The following is a 19,866-nucleotide window of genomic DNA, read 5'->3' as shown; positions in this document are numbered from 1 at the left end:
GTAAGTGTAGAATGAATAAACGGTTCATATAATAAATCACTAGAGGGAGATGAAATGTATACGGCTCATATTGCTTATGGTGTTTACTCATATCATGTAGCATGAATAGGACTTGATACTTCCCTGCTTACTTGGCTGATGGTTCTGTCATATTTCTGCAGCTGTGAAAAACCAGCATTGCGTAAAGCCCCAGAATAGTTTGTTTATCTGAAGAAGTTGAGAGGTAGTGGGGAGCCCCACAGTGAGCAGACATTCCTGCTTACCTATGAGATGATGAATATACACCTATTGGAAGCAATTTTGTTTTGACTGGAGAGGAGAGAGGGGTAATGAACAGAGGTGGGCAGTTGTCAGAATGGCGAGGATGGTAGTTGACAAATAGGTAACAGTGATCGTAGGATGTAAGATTCTTTCGTGTAAGTGAATGCTTAAAACAGCATGACATGGCTCACAAACCGGACCCTAGCCGCACTGTGGGCAGGACAGTGGCCTCTTGTGGTTTTCTGTGTCCCCAGAGGGAGGCACCACTGCTGTGGTAGGTGTTATCCAGATGAGAACGCTCTCTGGGCCTTCCGGAAGCATGCTTTGTCATTTTCAAGGACTTTTTTTTTTTTTAATATATATCCTTTTAGCTCCTTCTGAATATTTAAAGACTCTAGCTAAAGGCCTACCTATCAGTTATAAACCCAGCACATTTCTCCAGGCTACCTGACAGTACATGACTTAGACCAATTTCCCAGACTAGTGGGGTTTCTTCCTCCTGTGCTGGGATTTTCAAGGGATAGTAAGTTCACCAGTGTGGCTGGAGGGTAGGGTTTGTTTGTGAAAGAGTGTGTGGGAGGAATGGGGAAGTCACGTGGGAACGTTTTGTGGCATTAAAGTTTGGACTGTCATTAAAAAGTTGGGTGCCATAGAAGCCTTTTTAAAAAAAATTTTTTATAATGTTTTATTTTTGACAGAGAGAGAGAGAGAGAGAGAGAGAGAAAGAGAGTGTGAGTGGGGGAGGGGCAGAGAGAGGGAGACAGAATCCCAAGCAGGCTCCAGGCTCTGAGCTGTCAGCACAGAGCCCTATGCGGGGCACGAACCTACAAACATCTCATGACCTGAGATGAAGTTGGACATTCAGCCAACTGAGGTGCCGAGGCGCCCCAGCCTTTTTTTTTTTTTTAATCAAAAATATGATTTACAGCAATTGTAGTGTGTGTGTGTGTGTGTGTGTGTGTGTGTGTGTGTGTCTGTGTGTGTGTGTGGTATTCTCATCTGTCATGGGACACTAGAATTAAATGAAAACTCACGAGTACTGTATTTTTCCCAGTCTCTCAATGCTCAGTTGTGATAGTCTTAGTGTCAGACACATTGTTGAGTGTTTGCATGTTGGTGAAGTAGAAGGGACCTTGAGGTATCACCCGATAGACTGCACCTGAAGCCTGCCTCCTCCTGTTCTGTCTTGAGCAGGGATGCACAGCAGTAGATCAGTGTGGTGTTTGTATTGAACTTTCCCATATGTGAAAACATCCCTCTGCCTCTTTCTCAGGCTTAACCCTAATGCTCTTCCACCTGAGGAGGATGATAAGGAGCAAACATAAAGTCTGATTTGACCTTTGCTATCTCAGATTTTCCATTGTCTTTGTTTTCTTTCCTCACTGCATTTTATGTTTGCCCCTTTCCACTTTCTTTCCCATCCTCCCCTTCTCAATATAGTCCCTTCTCTGTCACCAGACCTGTTTCACATTGTGCTTTTTTAGTTGAAGGGTTTGGCATGTATGTGTTGTTGGGGGAAGTTGGGGGTAAGGTCGCAACAGTGCATCAGGGACAAGCGTGTTTTTCCAGCAAGCTTTATTAGTTCCTCTAGATACGAAACACCACCAGCGAAAAGGTGCTATGGTGATCCATTGTGTCTGGAGCCAAAAAAAGTGATGCTACAGTCTTGGATAAATTCTGGGTTAGAATCATCATGTCTTCTTCATTTAGTTTTGTGTAGCTGGTATTAAGCTGATCTGAAAATATAATAATACGTGACCTCAGGGGGGTCTTGCAGTTTTACAAAGAGCTTTTGTGTTCATTCATTTGATCTTCACCAGCCCTGTAAAGTGGACTCTGTTTTCCCCATGGCACAGATAAGGAATGGGAGGCTTAGCAAGACTGACAGGCCCAAGGTCACACAGCTGCAGCTGTAACCCAGTTCTTTTTTTTCTTTTCTTTTAATTCCAGTGTAGTTAACATACAGTCTTATATCAGTTTGAGGTATATAATACAGTGATTCAACAATTTTGTGTATTAGTGCTCACCACGGTAAATGTTACTCTTAATCCTGGTCACTGATTTCACCCATTCCCCCACCCACCTGCCCTCTGGTAAACGTCTGTTGTTCTATGTAGTTTTTTTTTTTTTTTTTTTTAATGTTTTATTTTCAGAGAGAGAGCAAGCAAGCGAGAGCTCAAGCGGGGAAAGGGGCAGAGGACAGAGAATCCCAAACAGGTTCCATCCTGTCAGCATGGAGCCCTATGCAGGGCTCAATCCCACAAACCCTGAGATCATAACCTGAGCTGAAATCAAGAGTCGGACACTTAACTGACTGAGCCACCCTGTTCTATGTAGTTAAGAGTCTTTTTTTGTTTTTCTATGTAGTTAAGAGTCTATATAATTAAGAGTCTTTTTGGTTTTTCTCTTTTTTTCCCTTTGTTTTGTTTCTTATATTCCACATGAATGAAGTCATATGGTATTTGTCTTTCTCTGTCTTATTTTGCTTAGCATAACATTATCTAGCTCCATCCATGTCACTGCAAATGGCAAGATTTCATCCTTTTTATGACTGAGTAATATTCCTGTGTGTGTCTGTGTGTGTTGGTGTGACTCCATTCGTGTGTGTGTGTGTGTGTGTGTGTGTATACTTCTATATGCGTACCACATCTTTATCCATTCATCTATCAGTGGACACTTAGGCTGTTTCCATAGTTTGGCTATTGTAGACAATGCTGCTATAAACAGAGGGGTGCATATATCCTTTTGAATGAGTGTTTTCATATTCTTTGGGTAAATACTCAGTGGTGCGATTACTGGATCATAGGGTAGTTCTATCTTTTATTTTTTAAGGAACCGCCATACTGTTTTCCACAGTGCCTGTACCAGTGCATTCGCCACCAACAATGTGGGAGGATTCTTTTTTGTCCATATTTTCACCAACACTAGTTGTTTCTTATGTTTTTGAGTTTAGCTATTTTCACAGGTGTAAGGTGATACCTCATTGTAGTTTTGATTTGCATTTCCTGATGATAAGTGATGTTAAGCATCGTTTCATGTGTCTGTTGGCCATGTGCATATCTTCTTTGGAGAAGTGTCTGTTCGTGTTTTCTATCCATTTATTAATTGGATTATTTGTTGGTGTTGAGTTGTGTAAGTTCTTTGTATTTTTTGGATTTTAATCCGTTATTGGACATGCTATTTACAAATGTCCTCTCCCATTCAGTAGGTTGTCTTTTAGTTTTGTTATTTCCTTTGCTGTGCAGCTTTATCTCAATATAGTCCCAATAGTTTATCTTGCTTTTATTTTCCTTGCCTCAAGAGACCTATGTAGAAAGATTTTGCTACAGCCATGTCAGAGAAATTACTGCCTATGCTCTTGTCTAGAATTTTATGGTTTCGTGTCTCAAATTTAGGTCCTTAATTTATTTGGGGTTTATTTTTGTGTGTGGTGTGAGAAAGTGGTGCAGTTTAATTCTTTCACATGGAGCTGTCTGGTTTTCCCACCACCATTTGTTGAGAAGACGGTTTCTCCCATTGCATATCCCTGCTTCCTTTGTCAAAGATTAATTGACCATATAATCACGGGTTTATTTCTGGGCTTTCTACTCTATTCCATTGATCTATGTGTCTGTTTTTGTGCCAATATCATACCGTTTTGATTACTGCTGGGTTTTTTTAAGTTTATTTATTTATTTTGAGAGTGAGGGAGTGCAAGTGGGGAAGGTTCAGAGAGAGAGGGAGAGAGAATCCCAAGCAGGCTGCATGCTGTCAGGATGGAGCCTGACGCAGGGCTCAGTCCCACCAACTGGAAAATTATGACCTAAGCCTAAATCAAGAGTCAAACACTCGACCGAGTGAACCACCCAGGCTCCCTGATTATTACTGCTTTGTAATATAACTTGAAATCTGGAATTGTAATACCTTCAGCTTTGTTTTTTCCTTTTTAAAGATTGCTTTGGCTATTTGGGGATCTTCTGTGGTTCCATACAATTTTTTAGAATTGTTTGTTGTAGTTCTGTAAAAAATGCTGCTGTAAATTGCTTTGGATAATATGGACATTTTAATTATATTTGTACTTCCAATCCGTGAGTCTTTCATTTGTGTCATCTTCAGTTTCTTTCCTCAGTGTTTTACAACTTCCTTGGTTAAGTTTATTCCTAGATATTTCATTATTTTGGTGGAATTGTAAATGGGATTATTTTCTTAATTTCTGTTTCTGCTGTTTTGTCATTATATAGAAATACAGTGGATTTGTGTACATTGATTTTGTAACCTGTGACCTTACTGAATTATTAATTCTAGTAGTTTCTTGGTTGAGTCTTTTGGGTTTTCTCTACATAGTATCATATCATCTGCAAATAGTGAAAGTTTTCCTGCTTCCTTACCAGTTTGGATGTCCTTTATTCCTCCTTCTTCTCTGATTGCTGTGGCTAGGACTTCCAGTACTATGTTGAATAAAAGTTGTGAGAGTGGACATCCTTGTCTTGTTCCTCACCTTAGGAGAAAAGCTCTCAGTTTTTCCCCTTTGAGACTGATATTAGCTGTGGGTTTTTCATATATTGCCCTTATTATGTTGAGGTTTGTTTCCTCTAAACCTTCTTTGTTGAGTGTTTGTATCATGAATAGATATTGTACTTTGCCAAATATTTTTTCTTTTTTTAGTTTCTATTGAAATGATTGTATGGGGGCACCTGGGTGACTCAGTGAAGTGTCCAACTCTGGGTTTCGGCTCAGATCACGATCTCACGGTTTTGTGAGTTTGAGCCCCGCACAGAGCTCTGTGTGCTGTCAGTGTGGAGCTTGCTTGAGATTCTCTCTCCCTCTCTCTCTGCCCCTTCCCCACTCATGCTCTGTCTCTCTCAAATAAATACATAAACTTAAAAACAGAAAGAAATGATCATATGGTTTTTATCCTTTTATTGATATATCACATTGATGGATTTGCAAATATTGAATCAAATCACTCTTGCATCCTTGGAATAAATCCCACTTTATTGTGGTGAATGATGTTTTTAATGTATTGTTGGCTTAGGTTTGCTAATATTTTGTTGAGGATTTTTGCATCTGTTCATCAGAGATATTGGCCTGTAGTTCTTTTTTGGTAGTGTCTTTATCTTTTTTTTTTTTTAATCAGGGTAATGCTGGCCTCATAGAACTAATTTGGGAGGCTTCCTTCCTCTTCTACTTTTTGGAATCATTTGAGAAGAATAGGTGCTAACTCTTCTTTAAATATTTGGTAGAATTTGCCTGTGAAGCCATCTGGTCCTGGACTTTGTTGGGAGTTTCTTGATTGCTAATTTAATCTTCTTGTTGGTAATTAGTCTGTTCAAACTTTCTGTTTCTTCCTGATTCCTTGGTAGTTTCTTTGTTTCTATGAATTTATCCATTTCTTCTAGGTTGTCTAATTTGTTGGCATACAGTTTTTCATAATATTCTATTAGGTTTGTGTTTCAGTGGTGTTGATTGTTATTTATACTCTTTCATTTGTGATTTTGAGTCTGTTTTTGTTTTTAATGAATCTGACTAGAGGTTTATGAATCTGGTTGATCTTTTCAAAGAACCAGCTCCTGGTTTCATTGATCTGTTTTTGTTTTGTTTTTTAATGTTTATCTTTGAGAATGAGAGCCAGAGTATGGATGGGGGAGGCAGAGAGAGAGAGGGAGACACAGAATCTGAAGCCGGCTCCAGACTCTGAGCTGTCAGCACAGAGCCTGCCTGACACAAGGCTCAAACCCATGAACTGTGAGATCATGACCTGAGCTGAAGTCAGATGCTTAACTGAGCCACCCAGGTGCCCCTCAGATCTGTTCTATTGTGTTTTTAGTTTGTATATCATTTATTTCTGCTCTAATCTTTATTATTTACTTTCTTCTGGTGGTTTTGGGTTTTGTTTGTTCTTTTTCTAACTCATTCAGGTGTAAGGTTAGGTAGTTTGAGATTTTTCTCGCTTCTTGAGGTAGACCTGTATTGCTATAAACTTCCCCTTAGAATCACTTTTATTGCATCCCCAAGGTTTTGGACTGTTGTATTGTCATTTTCGTTTGTTTCCATGTACTTGTTGATTTCTTTTGTTTCCTGGTTGACTCATTCATTGTTTAGTAGCATGTTATTTAACCTCCATGTTATTTGTGGTCTTTCCAGATTCTTTCTTGTGGTTGATTTCTTGTTTTCCTTCCTTCCTTCATTTAATTTTATTTTCTTTCTTTTTAAAAAAAAATTTTTTTTTAATATTTATTTTTGACAGAGAGAGAGAGAGAGAGAGAGAGAGAGAGAGCGAGCATGGGCGGGGGAGGGGCAGAGAGAGAGGGAGGCACAGAATCTGAAGCAGACTCCAGGCTCTGAGCTGTCAGCACAGAGCCCAACGCGGGGCTTGAACTCACAGACTGCGAGATCATGACCTGAGCCAGAGTCGGATGCTCAACCGACTCTGAGCCACCCAGGCGCCCCTTTTATTTTCTTTCTTTAGGCTTCACTTACAGCATGGAGCCCAGTGCAGGGCTCAAACTCACAACCCTCAGATTAAGACCTGAACTGAGATCAAGAATCAGGTGCTTAGCCAACTGAGCCACCCAGGTCCCCTGGTTTCTAGTAATATAGTATTGTTGTTAGAAAAGATGCATGGTATGACTTTGATCTTTTTGAATCTTTTGAGATTTGTTTTGTGGCCTAATATGTGATCTATTCTGGAATAATGTTCTGTGTGTAATTGAAAAGAATGTGCGTTGCACCTGGGTGGCTCAGTCGGTTAAGCATTCAACTCTTGGTTTCGGCTCAGGTCATGATCTCACGGTTTGTGAGTTCAAGCCCTGCATAGGGTTCTGTGCTGGCAGCCTGAAGCCTGCTTGGGATTCTATCTCCCTCTCTCCCTGCCCCTCCCCTGCTTGCTCTCTAACTCTCTCTCTCTCTCTCTCTCTCTCTCTCAAAAATAAATAAACATTAAAAAAAAGAAAAAGAAGAGAATGTGTATTCTGGCGTTTTAGGATGGAATGTTCTGAATATATCTGTTAAATCCATCTGGTCCATCAAAGCCAGTTTTTCCTTGATGATTTTGTGTTTGGATGATCAGTGCATTAATGCACAAATGGTGTTAACCCCCTCCCACTATTATTACTGTCATTTATTTCCTTTATGTTTGTTATTAACTGTTTTATGTATTTGGATGCTGCCATGTTGCGTGCATAAATACTTACAATTGTTATATCTTCTTGTTGGATTTTGCCCTTTCTGACTATATAGTGCTCTTCTTTGTCTCTTTTTACAGTCTTTGTTTTAAAGTCTAGCTTGTCCAATATAAGTATTGCTACTCTGGCTTTATTCATAAGTGTTCCTCCATCCCCTCAATTTCAATCTGCAGCCGCCTTTAGTAGGCGCTTATAGGCAGCATACAGATGGGTCTTGTTTTTTTATCTACTATGTCACCTTATGTCTTTTGATTGGATTTGTTTAGTCCATTTACATTCAACATAATTATTGATAGACAAGTATTTATTGCCATTTTTTACTTTTTTGTGATTGTTTCTATAGATTTTCTTCGTCCTTTCTCCTCTTGCCCTCTTTCATGGCTTGTTGGCTTTCTTTCTTGTATATTTGGATTTCTTTCTTTTATTCTTTGCATATCTGTGACTGGCTTTTGATTTGTGGTTACCATTAGGTTTGTGTATAACCTCTTCTGCATATAGCAGTCTGCATTTAAAGAGGATGGTCACTTAGTTTTGAACTCATTCTTTATTCCTCTCCCCCTCCCACCATTCAAGTTTTAGGTATATGGTGTCATATTTTACTAATCTCTTTCTTGACTGATTTTTACAGATATACTCGTTTTTACTTATTTTCTTTTTTTTTTACTTTTCATACTCTTATGGTCTTTCCTTTCCACTCAAAGAATCCCTTTTAATACTTCTTACAGGACTTTTTTAGTGGTCATGGACTCCTTTAGTTTTTGTTTGTGAGAAACTCTATATCTATCCTTCTATTCTGAATGATAGCCTCACTGGATAGAGTTTTCTTGGCTGCAGATTTTTCCCGTTCAGTACTTTGAATATCAGGCCACTCCCTTCTGGCCTGCTAATTTCTGCTGAAAAATCTGATAGCCTTATCAGGTTTCCCTTGTATGCAACTCTCTTCTCTTGATGCTTTTAAGATTTTTTTCTTTGTCACTACTTTTTGCCTTTTTTTTTTTACTTTTTGCCGTTTTAATTACTATGTGTCTTGGTGTCGACCTCCTTGAGTTAAATTCTTGGGAGGATCTCTGTGCCTCCTGAATCTATCTGGATATGTTTCCTTCTCCAAATTAGAGATGTTTTCAGTTTTTTTTTTTTTTTTTTTTTTTTGAGAGAGAGAACGAGTTGGGGAGGGGCAGAGGGATAGGGAGAGAAAGAATCCCAAGCAGGCTCCATGCCCAGCATGGAGCCCAATGCAGGGCTTGATCCCACGACCATGAGATCATGATCCAAGCCGAAATCAAGAGTTGGGTGGTTAGCTGACTGAGACACTGAGACACCCCTCAGTTATTTTTCAAGTCAATTTTCTCCCCCCTCCTTTTTTTAAACGTTTACTTATTTAAGAGAGCATGAGCAGGGGAGAGGGAGGGGCAGAGACAGAGAATCCCAAGCAGGTTCCCCACTGTCAGCACGGAGCCCCACAAGGGGCTCAGGCCTGCATCCATGAGATCATGACCTGAGCTGCAATCAAGAGTTGGATTCTCAACTGACTGAACCACCCAGGCAGCCCTCCCTCCTTTCTATCTCTTCTTCTGAGATCCCTATAATATGAATGTTAGGCTTGGTAGAACCACTGAATTCCTTAAGGATTCTTAATTTGCATAATTTGCTTCTCCATTTCTCAGTTTGGTTACTTTCCATTATTCTGTCTTATGGTTTGTTAATTCATTCCTCTTTTTCGACTAGCCTGCTATTTATTCCTTCAAGTGCATTTTTTTCCTCACAATGTGCTTATTTTTTAAAAATTAATTAATTTTAAATTTACATCCAAGTTAGCTTAAAGTGCAACAATGATTTCAGGAGTAGATTCCTTAGTGCCCCTTACCCATTTAGCCCATCTCCCCTCCCACAACCCTGTTTGTTCTCTATATTTAAGAGTCTCTTATGTTTTGTCCCCCTCCCAGTTTTTATATTACATTGCTTCCCTTCCCTTATGTTCATCTGTTTGTATCTTAAATTCCACATGAGTGAAGTCATATGGTATTTGTCTTTCTCTAATTTCGCTTAGCATAATACCCTCTAGTTCTATCCATGTTATTGCAAATGGCAAGATTCATTCTTTTTGATTGCTGGGTAATACTGCATTATATATACCACATCATCTTTATCCGTTCATCTGTTGAACATTTGGGCTCTTTCCATACTTTGGCTGTTGTTGACATTGCTGCTATAAACATTGGGGTGCCTGTGTCCCTTCGAAACGGCACACTTGTATCCCTTGTATAAATACCTAGTAGTGCAATTGCTGAGTTGTAGGGTAGTTCTATTTTTAATTTTTTTGAGGAACCTCCATACTGTTTTCCAGAGTGACTGCACCAGCTTGCATTCCCACCAGCAGTGCAAAAGGGTTCCTCTTTCTCCGCATCCTCGCCAACATCTGTTGTTGCCTGAGTTGTTAATGTTAGCCATTCCGACAGGTGTGAAGTGGTATCTCATTGTGGTTTTGATTTGTATTTCCCTGATGACGAGTGACGTTGAGCATTTTTTCCATGTGTCTATTAGCTATCCGGATATCTTCTTTGGAGAAGTGTCTATTCGTGTCTTTTGCCCATTTCTTCACTGGATTATTTGTCATTCAAGTGTATTTTTAATTTCATGAATTGTGTTCTTGATCTCTGATTGGTTCTTTTTTGCCATTCTGTTAAGGGTCTCACTGATGTCCTCCACTTTTTTTTTCAAGTTCAGTATCTTTAGGATTATTAAAATCTCTATCAGGCATGTTACTTATATCCATTTCACTGAGGTCTCTTGCTGTGGATTGGTCTTGTTCTGGGACGTATTTCTCTCTCTCTCATTTTTTCCAGTTCTCTGTGTTTCTGTGTGATAGGAAAGTTAGCTACTTCTCTTGCTCCTAAGGATAAGAGCCTTATGAAGAAGAGGTCCTGTAGTGCCCTGCCCTGCAGTGTCCCCTGTTCCTAGGCCTGGTGCTCCAGGGAGTGTTTTCTATGTCTCTTGTGTGTGTTCTGCTTTTGAATCTTGGCCTGTTTTTCCGTGAGCCAGTTGTCTGCAGAGCTTCTCTTTGCCTCTTCTGTGCAGTGTTTAGTCCCTAGTGGGAGTGGGGTGTGTTTTAATAAGGGGTGTGAAAGGTGACCTGCCCTGGTCGCTGCCGGAACTGAGGTCCTACAAAGTGCACTGTCAGGAGATGTGTTGGCAGGGTTTGTGCAGCTCTTCTGCGGGCCGAGTCCCTGGGTGCAGAGACTAATCTGAGGAGGACTAGAAAGGGCAGCTCTGACCGCATGCAGGGGTGGGGGCTTGGTGGAAGGAAGTCATGTTTAGAGTGTTGGAGCTGAGCTGGTCCCTCAGGTGGCTGCTTTTTATGCTGGGGGTGAGGGAGATAAGTGACACCTGCCAGCTCCTTTGTTCCTGGAGGGGTCTCCCTACAACCTCTGTCTCTCCATGCCATGTTCCGAGTTGAGCAAACCACTCTCCTGTCTGCCCCTGCCATTTTTCAGACTGTTCGTTCCACGCTGTACCTGCACGGGCTGTTTGTCACGCTAAGGGTGGGGACTCGTCTTAATACCTTCGGGCTCTCCCAGAACTGAGCCTGCCAATTTTTAAAATTCCAGGATGTGAGTCCCACTGGTTCTAAGAACTCAAGAAATTTGGCCCCTCTCACTTTCAGAGGCAGATGTTTTGGGAATTTGCCCTCTCTTTTGTGGACTCCCTGTGTGAAGGCCTGTTTTTGCCCATCATCTTGCCACCAGCTCCCTCCCCACCATGGACGGCCATGGTCTGGTCTGTTTCTCTCTCAAACCGCATCCTTGCCCTTCCTGCCTTCTTCAGCGTGCTCTCTTCTTGGTCTTTAGTTGTGAGTTTGTTCTGTCAGTCTTCAGGTAACTTCCAGGTTATATACACTGATGTGGATATTCTCTAGTTGTTCATGTGGGGCGTGGCAAGCGTAAGGTCCGTCTCCTGTGCCATCTTCCCAGCTGACTCTCTTGCTTTTAAAACTCTCCTTATCGTGACCTTTTGTCGTTTTATTTATCATGTGTCTTGATGTGGACCTCCTTGGTTGAGTTTTTGGGGCGGATCTCTTGCCTCCTGGATCTGGATTTCTTTTTCCTTCCCTGCATTTAGAAGTCTGCAGCTATTATTTCTTCAAATAAATTTTCTTCCCTCTTTTCTCTCCCTACTCCTTCTGGGATCCCTGTGGTGTTAGTGAAGCAGCTTGCGACTGCGTCGAGCACGAATGGAGTCAGACCAGGTGTTTGCCAGAGATGCAGTAGCAGGCAGCTGTTGGGCACTTTCCCTGTGTTGTCGCCTGAGAAGCTTTTCGTTGGTGGTGGGACCTGCAATCAGACCAGACCAGCTCTCTGCCCCCGGCCCACTGCTGGGGCTATACCTGGAGTGGTACGTAGGACTCTCTTCTCTCCCTGGAGCAGGAGTCACTCTGGAGTGGCGGTGGCTCATTTGGGCTGCTTGCATGCTGCCATGCCTGTGGCCCCGGTTTGGATGGGCTCTGGCCACAAGTGTAGTGGAGGGGTGGATCCCCAAGGTGCAGCTTTACTAAGGTTTTCTGCACAGCCCTCTGTGAATGGGGACTGAGGCCAGCTAGGTTGGAAGAGGCGGATCCATCACATTCGCGAGTTGGGGAGAGGTGGTGTTAGCAAGGTTTTCGACGGTCCTCTGGGGAGGGTACCCACAGTGCTGGGGCAGGCCTGGTTGGAGGGGTCAGATCCCCCAAAGTGCAGGGTGAGGTGTAAGTAAGTTACGTAGTGACTGTTACTGCTGCACTAGCTCCCGCAGGTCTCCATGTGTCTATCCTGGGGGCTGGGGGAGAGAAATGGCACCTGCTGGCTCCTTTGTCCCTGGGGGGTGGTCTTCCAGGGTTCTGTCCCTGCAGACATGCTCTGAGCTTAGCAAAGAACTCTGCCTCCCATAGGCCCCAGGTGTTTTTCCAACTACCGCTTCTATGCTGAATCTCCATGGGCTGTTGTGTCGTCTCTTTAAGGGCAGGGACTTAGTTTTCTCTTGGCCTCCATTCTTTCCCAGAGCGGAGTCCGGTGATTTTTTTCTTAAATGTTTATTTCTGAAAGAGAGAAGGCAGGGATACGAGTGGGGCAGGAGCAGAGAGAGAGAGATGGAGACAGAGGATCAGAAACCGGCTCAGCACTGACAGCAGAGAGCTTGACGCAGGACTTGAACCCACAAACCATGAGATCATGACCCAAGCTGAAGTTGGATGATGAACCAACCGATTGAGCCACTTAAGTGCCCCAAGCCCGGTGATTTTTAAAATTCCAGATTTAAGTTCTGCCCCTCTGGTTTTCAAAGCCAAATGTTTTGAGGCTTCATCTTCCCACATGGGCAACCCTGTGATTGTCTGTCTACCCTCCCTGTGCCTGCAGATGCCCCCACCCCGGGGAGAGTCCTGTGGGTATTAGCTCCTCACTGTATCTTCGCCCTTTCTACCTTCTCTGATGTGTCCTCTTCTTTACATTGAGTTGTGGCTCTGTTCTGCCAGCCTTCGGGTTGCTTTCTGGGGCATTTACACCATGGTGAGTGTTAGGTAGTTGTGTCTGAGAAACGAGGTGAGTGCCATCTTCCCAGCAGTCTAACCCCGTTCTTTTGCCAGCAAACCCAGTTTGTCTGCATTCTCTTCCTCTGGTCAGTCTGTAAACCCAACCCACCGAGAGCAAACTCCTTAGCTTGTACCTCCTTTGCTCCAGGCCCACTGCTGTGCGTATAGTCGAAGCTCAGTTAATAGCTGATGCTGATGAGTGTTCTGGCTCCTGCTGAGTTTGTCTCTTCATTCCTTTGGGGGCCACATAGGACTGGTTCGTGGCCTTCAGTTCTTTGCCTGTGTCCTGTTCTCTGCCTGCCAATTCTATGGCCTCATTATCAGATGACATAGCCCCCATACTCACATAGTTCTTAGCTGTCTTTACCAGAAAATTCCACCCTTCCTTCCCTCCCGTGCACCCAAACGATGGTCAGATGGTTGAAAGAGGGAACTGTGCCTCCTCTGAGAATTTTTAGACACACCTCTTCTTACTGTCAGTATTCAGGTGTGAACCTTAAATACAGAACTTGACCACAGAATCTCATTAGGCAGTAACTGATTTTGTAGTATTCTGGTGCCTCTTCTTAGCTCAGGGTGATTTGCAAAATTGCCTCTTGCATTATCCAAGGAATCCAATTTTCTGTTATCTTGAACTTAGATGCTGAGGCAGCAGAGCAGTTAGGAGGAGATAGTGGTCAAGGGTTTCACATTGTGGTACAATATATCGGCATTTGAATGGTGTGATCCCTGCCTTCATTAAAGGGCAGTGGTTTAGGCCTTAGCCTCCAAACTGGAATCCTTCTCTCTCTCAACTGAGCAGGCTGGAGTTGTGCCTGCCTCAGTGGTGTGGTTGCCCCAGCAGCCAAGGCCTTAGGATTGTCCATCAGGGTCAAGACCAGACAGCACGATGGCCTAAAGGTGATGTGAACTGACGGTGTGGGAGAGCCACGTGCAGCCCACAGCCTACTTTCATTCCTGGCATCCTTCAGGTGAGAGAAGCATTCTGTCCCCAGGCTCCAGGACAGGAGGAAAACATTCCAGAAAGACAAGAAGGATATGTGGAGGTCTGAATTCCAGCTCTGCTATCTGCCAACGGTGTGACCTGGGCAAGTTAATTAATGGGTCATTGATTAAGCAGTCAATCAACAAAGGTCTGTTTGGCTTTATGTACCTTTATTTTAGAATTTTTATTTTAAGTAGGCTCTGAACTCATGACCTTGAGATTAAGAGTCACATACTCTATCAACTGAGCCAGCCAGGTGCCCCTGACTTTACATGCCTTTGAAATTTTTTATTTAATTTTATTTCCAGCGTAGTTAACATGCAATGTTACATTAGTTTCATGGGTAGTGTACTCACTTTTATGTGAGAGAGCATGTAAGAGTCGGGGAGAGGGACGATTTCAAGCAGGCTCCAGGCCCAGCACAGAGCCCGACCTGGGGCTGGATCCTATGACCCGCACCAAGATCAAGAGTCGGACGCTTAACTGGCTGAGCCCCCCCCCCCCCCCCCAGGTGCCCCACTTATTGTCGGTCGTTCTGGAATCAGCTCCTATGTGGCACATTCCCAACATTTTTACCTCACGTCTAATGCCACTTGTATTTGTGTCTGCGGGGGGGGGGGGGGGGGTCGTTATTTCCCTGTCACCACAACTCCCTCTTCTACTTTCCCATTTCCCCCTGGCCTTGTATCTGTTCTCAGCTTAATTTCTCCTTTAGCACTAGCTTCTCCCTCCTCTGCTATGTACAAGTGCATCACCGTAAAGCACTCCACCAGCTCATGAGCACTCAGTTGTGTGGACGGCAGACCCTGAAGTGTTAGAATGGTAGGCTCCCTGGCAAAGTGGACACAGCGATGGGGGATGTTCAATGTACAGCAGAAGGTGTGCAGGCCGGGCCCCCCACAAAAGGCGCTCGTCAAGGCTGTCAGGTCTCACGCGGGACTCCTGTCTCCTCCCAGCTCACGGGCACGTGGGTAGCAGTCCTCACCTGTGGGAGCTTCTGGGGCGGCACCAGCCCCCTGCATTCCCCTTGTGATGAGAGCAGACCACGCGTGCCTCGCGCAGGGGCTCGTCTCAGTGACCGGCTGTCACCTCATTCTGTACCGTGTGGAGGAGGCACGTCCACGTCTGGAGGGAGGGAGGGCAGGGAGATGCTTGGTCGCAGACCGTGCCTCCACTCCTTTGAGGCTCAGGGCCTGATGCTTTATTTTGGGAGGTTCCTCCTCACACTCCTTTATATTCTTGGTGTTCCTGCACAGACCTCACAGTTACGATGGTAATGGGAATTTGTCCTTAGCAAAACTTCACATTACCACAGATGACCCTTTTTTTTCCTTGATCTCACGGTGGTTCAATCATTTTCCTAGTCATTTAGTTAAAATTTAAGTCCTTGTTGCTACCTCAGTTTTCTCAAAACATGTGCCTGTGGAGTCCTCTCCTCACTTGGTCCCTTACTGCGGATTCTAATTGGTTCCTGATCCTGTTGAAGCCAGAGTCTTCTGTTCTTAATTTACTCTTATGAAAAGAATTGTATAGGAAGTAAAACTTACAGGATTTTCAATGTAACTGATGGTGTGGGTTGAACTGTGTCCCCCTGAAAGATCTGCGTCCCTAACTGTAGGTACCTATCAGTGTGGTCTGATTTTGAAAGACACTCTGTGGGTATAAGCAAGTGAAGATGAGGTTGTACAGGATCTGGGAGGGCCCCAGGGCTGGTGACTGGTGTCCTTATAATGTGAAGGCAGAGATCAGAACAAGGGACCTCCCAGCCAGAGAACCCTCTGGACTGCTGCCGACCCCCACAGCCCAGGAGAGAGGCAAGGATGGTCCTTGTCTTGGCACCACTGGTCTAGAGTGTGGAAGCCACCACCCTTCACAACTGGACCCCAGTCCTTACCCCACTGAAGACCCCAAGAGGCTGTCCTTTGCCGATTTCCCAGAATGGCCACTTCTGAGTCTGGCTCAGAGGAGAGAGAGCTCCTCTATGGGAACTCAGCTCAGAAGGTTACAGACTTCCATCTGATAAGTAGTGACAGCCTCGGGCTGCTCCCCTGTCCCATCATTATTAACTCTGACCTGGCCCTGGGGAGCCCACATTCCCTCCAGACCCTTGCTTTCCCTTCCGCTTCTGCCCTCTGCCTGCACACTTCTCCGTCTTTACCATTTTGCATCCCTCCCCGTCAGTCAGCTTAATGATTCTTGTTATCTTCTCTGATCATTTCTCACGAGTCCTGCTTTGCTTCCCATTTTCTTCCCTATAAAGGGTTCCATGTAATTGTCATCTTCAGACAGCTCTTCATGTCTGGAAGTCTCACAAACTCCTCTGCCTGATCCCTTCTTCATATTGGAGGAAGTTCTCTTCACTCTCTGAGAATACTATTGACCATGTAGAATTTTCTCTAAATTTGCTTTGCCTTGTTAGACATTCTCTCCAGCTAACTGACGTTTCTTATTATCTTCCCATGCCGTGCCATGCCACACTTCGTAGGACTGGCTGTGATGGCACTTCTGGGGCACCTGATGATTATTTTAATTTGAAAATCCTATTCCCTCTGGATATTGAATTGAGGGGGGAAAATGCAGATGATGACATTTATATTCTTATTTTAGCTGAAGAAGCTGTAAGTAAAGATGGATTGTTTAATGCAAAGCAAGAAACTTTTGAAGAAATACAGCAAGGTGCTGAGGCCTCAGGAGCACCCAACAGGTGAGTGTCCATGTTAAGTGGAACTGATCCTGCAGCTGTAAGAACAAATTGGAATGACCAGAGAACCTAGTTGGTCAAAGCTGCTTCCCTGGAAGAATACAGGAAGAGAACTACTCTCACTTCAGGAATGGTAGGAGGCCCCGGGCCAGGAAGGGGACCGGTCAGTATCCTCATTATACAAAACCTTCGGTGGGTACACAGTTGCCCCCAGGAATCCTATCCCGACTCTGTTTACCCTGCCTGGCCACCTTTCCCTGGGTTCCCTTCTGTCTTGGTGGAGCTACAGAGAAGAAAAGCCAGAAAAGGAAGAGAATTCAGACAAGAGTGAGGGCTATCATGGCAGTGAAGAAACGAAGAGCACTGGGAGAGTCCTGAACAAGAACTACCAGGAAAGTAGCTGATGAAGCAGAAATTAAAGATAGTAGTAGGTACTTAATAAGCCTTGGTTGTGGAGGAAAGGGGAAAGGGAAGGGAGGGAGATGTAGCACAGATACTCCTAAAGCAGAGAGGGAAGGACCTGATCAAAGGCAGGGGGTTGGATTTGGGTGAGGCCATTGGCTCCTCCGAGATGAGCACAGAGGAGGAAGAAAGCATCATGGGACAATTAGCTTGAAGCCTGGGGTGGGGGGACACTTGCTCATCTCAGGGAAATGGGGCTAAATCTTAGTGAAAATGGAAATGTCTTAAAGCTTAAGAGAAGTGAAATTTTTCATAAAGCTTTTGAGGTCCAAACCAAGTTCTACCAGAAACGTTTTGTGACCATTCTAACTGCAAAATAGGAATATATTGTGCCTGTCAGACATTTAACTTCAGTGAACAGAAACTGACTCAGCATCTCCCCACCACTACCCCTGCCCAGCCACACTTGCACACTTTCTTTCCCACTTTTTCCCCCCACTAACAACTCTCCTTTCCTTCTTCTACCATTTAGGGCCATAATGTGTACCCGTTATCAATATTTGTTTGTAAAAAATATACACTTTGACGTGAATGTTTTAAACTACTTAAATAGTATTGTGAATATTCTGTCACTCAGCATAACGTTTTAGGAGCTATCTGCACACATCTACTCCTTTACCTACAGCTGCCACATACTATCTGTAACGTACATCTGTGGCCTGTCAGCTTCCCCAGAGATGGTCACCCAGCTGCTTCCAGGTCCCCATCATCAGGGACACTGCTGCACGCAACAGCCTCTATGTGCCCCCTGTGCGAGAACTTCTTTGGGACAAACACCTAGGAACACAATTCCGAGTCGTAGCGTGTGTTTTACTAAAGTTAGCTCAGTATTGCTGACTTGACTTCTGGGAAGAACACCCCACCTGTACTCGGCTCAGTAGAGGGTTCACACCCTTCCAGCATTTGTCATTACTCAGTTCTCACACTGAAGGATCCAGGCTCTTGGTCTCTTGTTCTACTTTCCTTAGTGTGCTGGTTTCTGACCGAGGACCATGATGGTCCCTGCAACTCGAGCACAGAAAGGAGGTAGGAGGGCATCTTTACCCTTGTTTGTTCCTGGCACCATGAAAGGAGAGGTCTCCCCCCGCCCTCCCCCGTTCCTCACGGGCAGAAATGGACTTCTGTGACCACCTCTGGCTATAAGAGAGGCTGGGGACGGCGGGTACCAAGGAAAGGGGAATGGCGTTACTATGCCTGGCTGAGACCAATTCATGCCTTTACCTGGACGCACTGCTGCCCCCAGAACGGGGTCCCTGACTGGCTAAAGGGAAGAGGGCAAGGGGCATTGGCAGGAAAGTCCCCGACTCTGCCACTGTCATGAAGCAGATAATTAGGGAAGCTTTCTCTGGGTGTCACAGGTCAAGGTGAACTAGACAGAGGTATGCATCAAGAACTTGGTTTGGAGAATCCAGGATGAACTGATAGGAGAGGTCAAGAGAGTTTGGTTGACAAGACCATTTTCCAGGCACATCTTTAGAAGTTTCCAACTTAGATATTTTTTTCTTCCACTCATTCAGGAAGCATTTTATCACTTGTATTCAGAGGCCTGTGTGACAGAGACCCCCACCTGCAGTGGGTCATGTGAGGGCACAGCGGAGCAGACAGAACCACAGTGCAGCGGGACACGTGCCTGTGCTGTGGGTATGGAGAGGCACCCGGCCGAGACCTGGGACGCTGGAGGAGGCGTCCCAGAGCACTGACCTCTGAAACAAGACTCGGGCACCAGGCAGGAATTTGCTAGATGCAGAGGAGATGGAGAGGAAGCAGACAGAGAAGTGAATGTGCCTGTGCCCAGACAGGGTTGGAGAAGACTGGGAGGAGTTACAGGAGCCATGGAAGGCAGACCGTCTCAATGAGCAGGTTTCTGCCTGAGAAATGGTCCTCTTTGGAGTAGGAAACAAGGCTCTGTTTGCGGATACCAAGATGTGGAGTGTGGGGAAAGGGGATAAAGGGGCAAGAGGGAAGGAGCGTCAGTGTCCCTCGTGGGGTATCTGCGGCCCTGCTCGCTCTGGGGTGTGGATTGAGAAGAACCAGCTAGGGTCTCCACTGGGTGAAGTTTTGCTGGTCTGGGGCTAGAGGAGGGACATCGCAGCAGGGGGTTGATGATCCTGGCCCGAGAGGGGCTGCTGTGATGGATCATGAGGTCCACAAGTAGGGAGGGAAGGGAGGAGTTGGTGAGATGGGAGGGCAGCAATTGAGCATGACAACAGGGCCGAGGAGGGTCCCTGCAGTTGAGAGTATTTGGGAACCCTAGGATGGGTGGTGTGTTGAATGGGCCAGACAAGCACACTGGGGACACCTCAGATGATAAAGGCTTTAAGGAAATGAGTCAATACATGTAGTGTGAATTCTATTCCCTTCACTGCTTTTTGCCCTTCAGTCTTTTAGAACTAGACTGTTTAATGTCCTGTTGGTTTCATCTTGGTAACTTTAGCTCGCTTCCTTGTAACCCTATAAAAATCAGTTCAGAGACAGGAAGTTTGAATTTCTCCCCAGAGAAACTCAGAGTGTCCACCAGATGAATGTAGATCCTTCCGTGTTCAGAAATCCTGAGAGGTGTGAAGGAGCCCAATAAATAACCTCCTTCCTGGTCCAGGTTTAGAGTCAATTGATAGAGCTACAGGAGTAAAAGGATTCTGGAAAACCTCAGCTTCGTTACTGACGGAAGCTCAACTGGACAGGGAAGCCCTGAAGCAGAGGACTCGGCCCATCTCCCCCTGTAGAGGCTGGGGTG

The 19,866-nt window shown here is 44.6% G+C and overlaps 1 protein-coding gene and 1 long non-coding RNA gene across 6 annotated transcripts in view; one reads left to right on the top strand and one right to left on the bottom strand.

Annotated features, from left to right (window-relative positions):
* Positions 1-19,866, bottom strand: part of LOC125939414 (uncharacterized) — a 35,295-nt gene that overhangs the window by 5,563 nt on the left and 9,866 nt on the right. The window contains exon 2 of one of the 4 annotated variants that reach the window (XR_007463036.1): positions 12,369-12,492. The exons of 2 other annotated variants lie outside the window; for them this stretch is intronic. This is a non-coding gene — a long non-coding RNA (uncharacterized LOC125939414). Of the gene's footprint in view, positions 1-12,368; positions 12,715-19,866 lie in introns of those variants that run through there. One more of the 4 variants, XR_007463035.1, reaches the window with a different exon arrangement.
* PGBD1 (piggyBac transposable element derived 1) overlaps positions 1-19,866 on the top strand; it is a 29,157-nt gene that overhangs the window by 3,055 nt on the left and 6,236 nt on the right. For both annotated transcript variants that reach the window (XM_049654701.1, XM_049654700.1), the window contains exon 3: positions 16,577-16,673. In XM_049654701.1, coding sequence (XP_049510658.1) covers positions 16,577-16,673 — 97 coding nt within the window. The remainder of the gene's footprint in view (positions 1-16,576; positions 16,674-19,866) is intronic.

The sequence above is a fragment of the Panthera uncia genome, assembly GCF_023721935.1.
Source record: "Panthera uncia isolate 11264 chromosome B2 unlocalized genomic scaffold, Puncia_PCG_1.0 HiC_scaffold_25, whole genome shotgun sequence".
Classification (NCBI taxonomy): domain Eukaryota; kingdom Metazoa; phylum Chordata; class Mammalia; order Carnivora; family Felidae; genus Panthera; species Panthera uncia.
The sequence above is the reverse complement of the archived record's forward strand: the minus strand, read 5'-3'. Positions and strand labels throughout refer to the sequence as shown.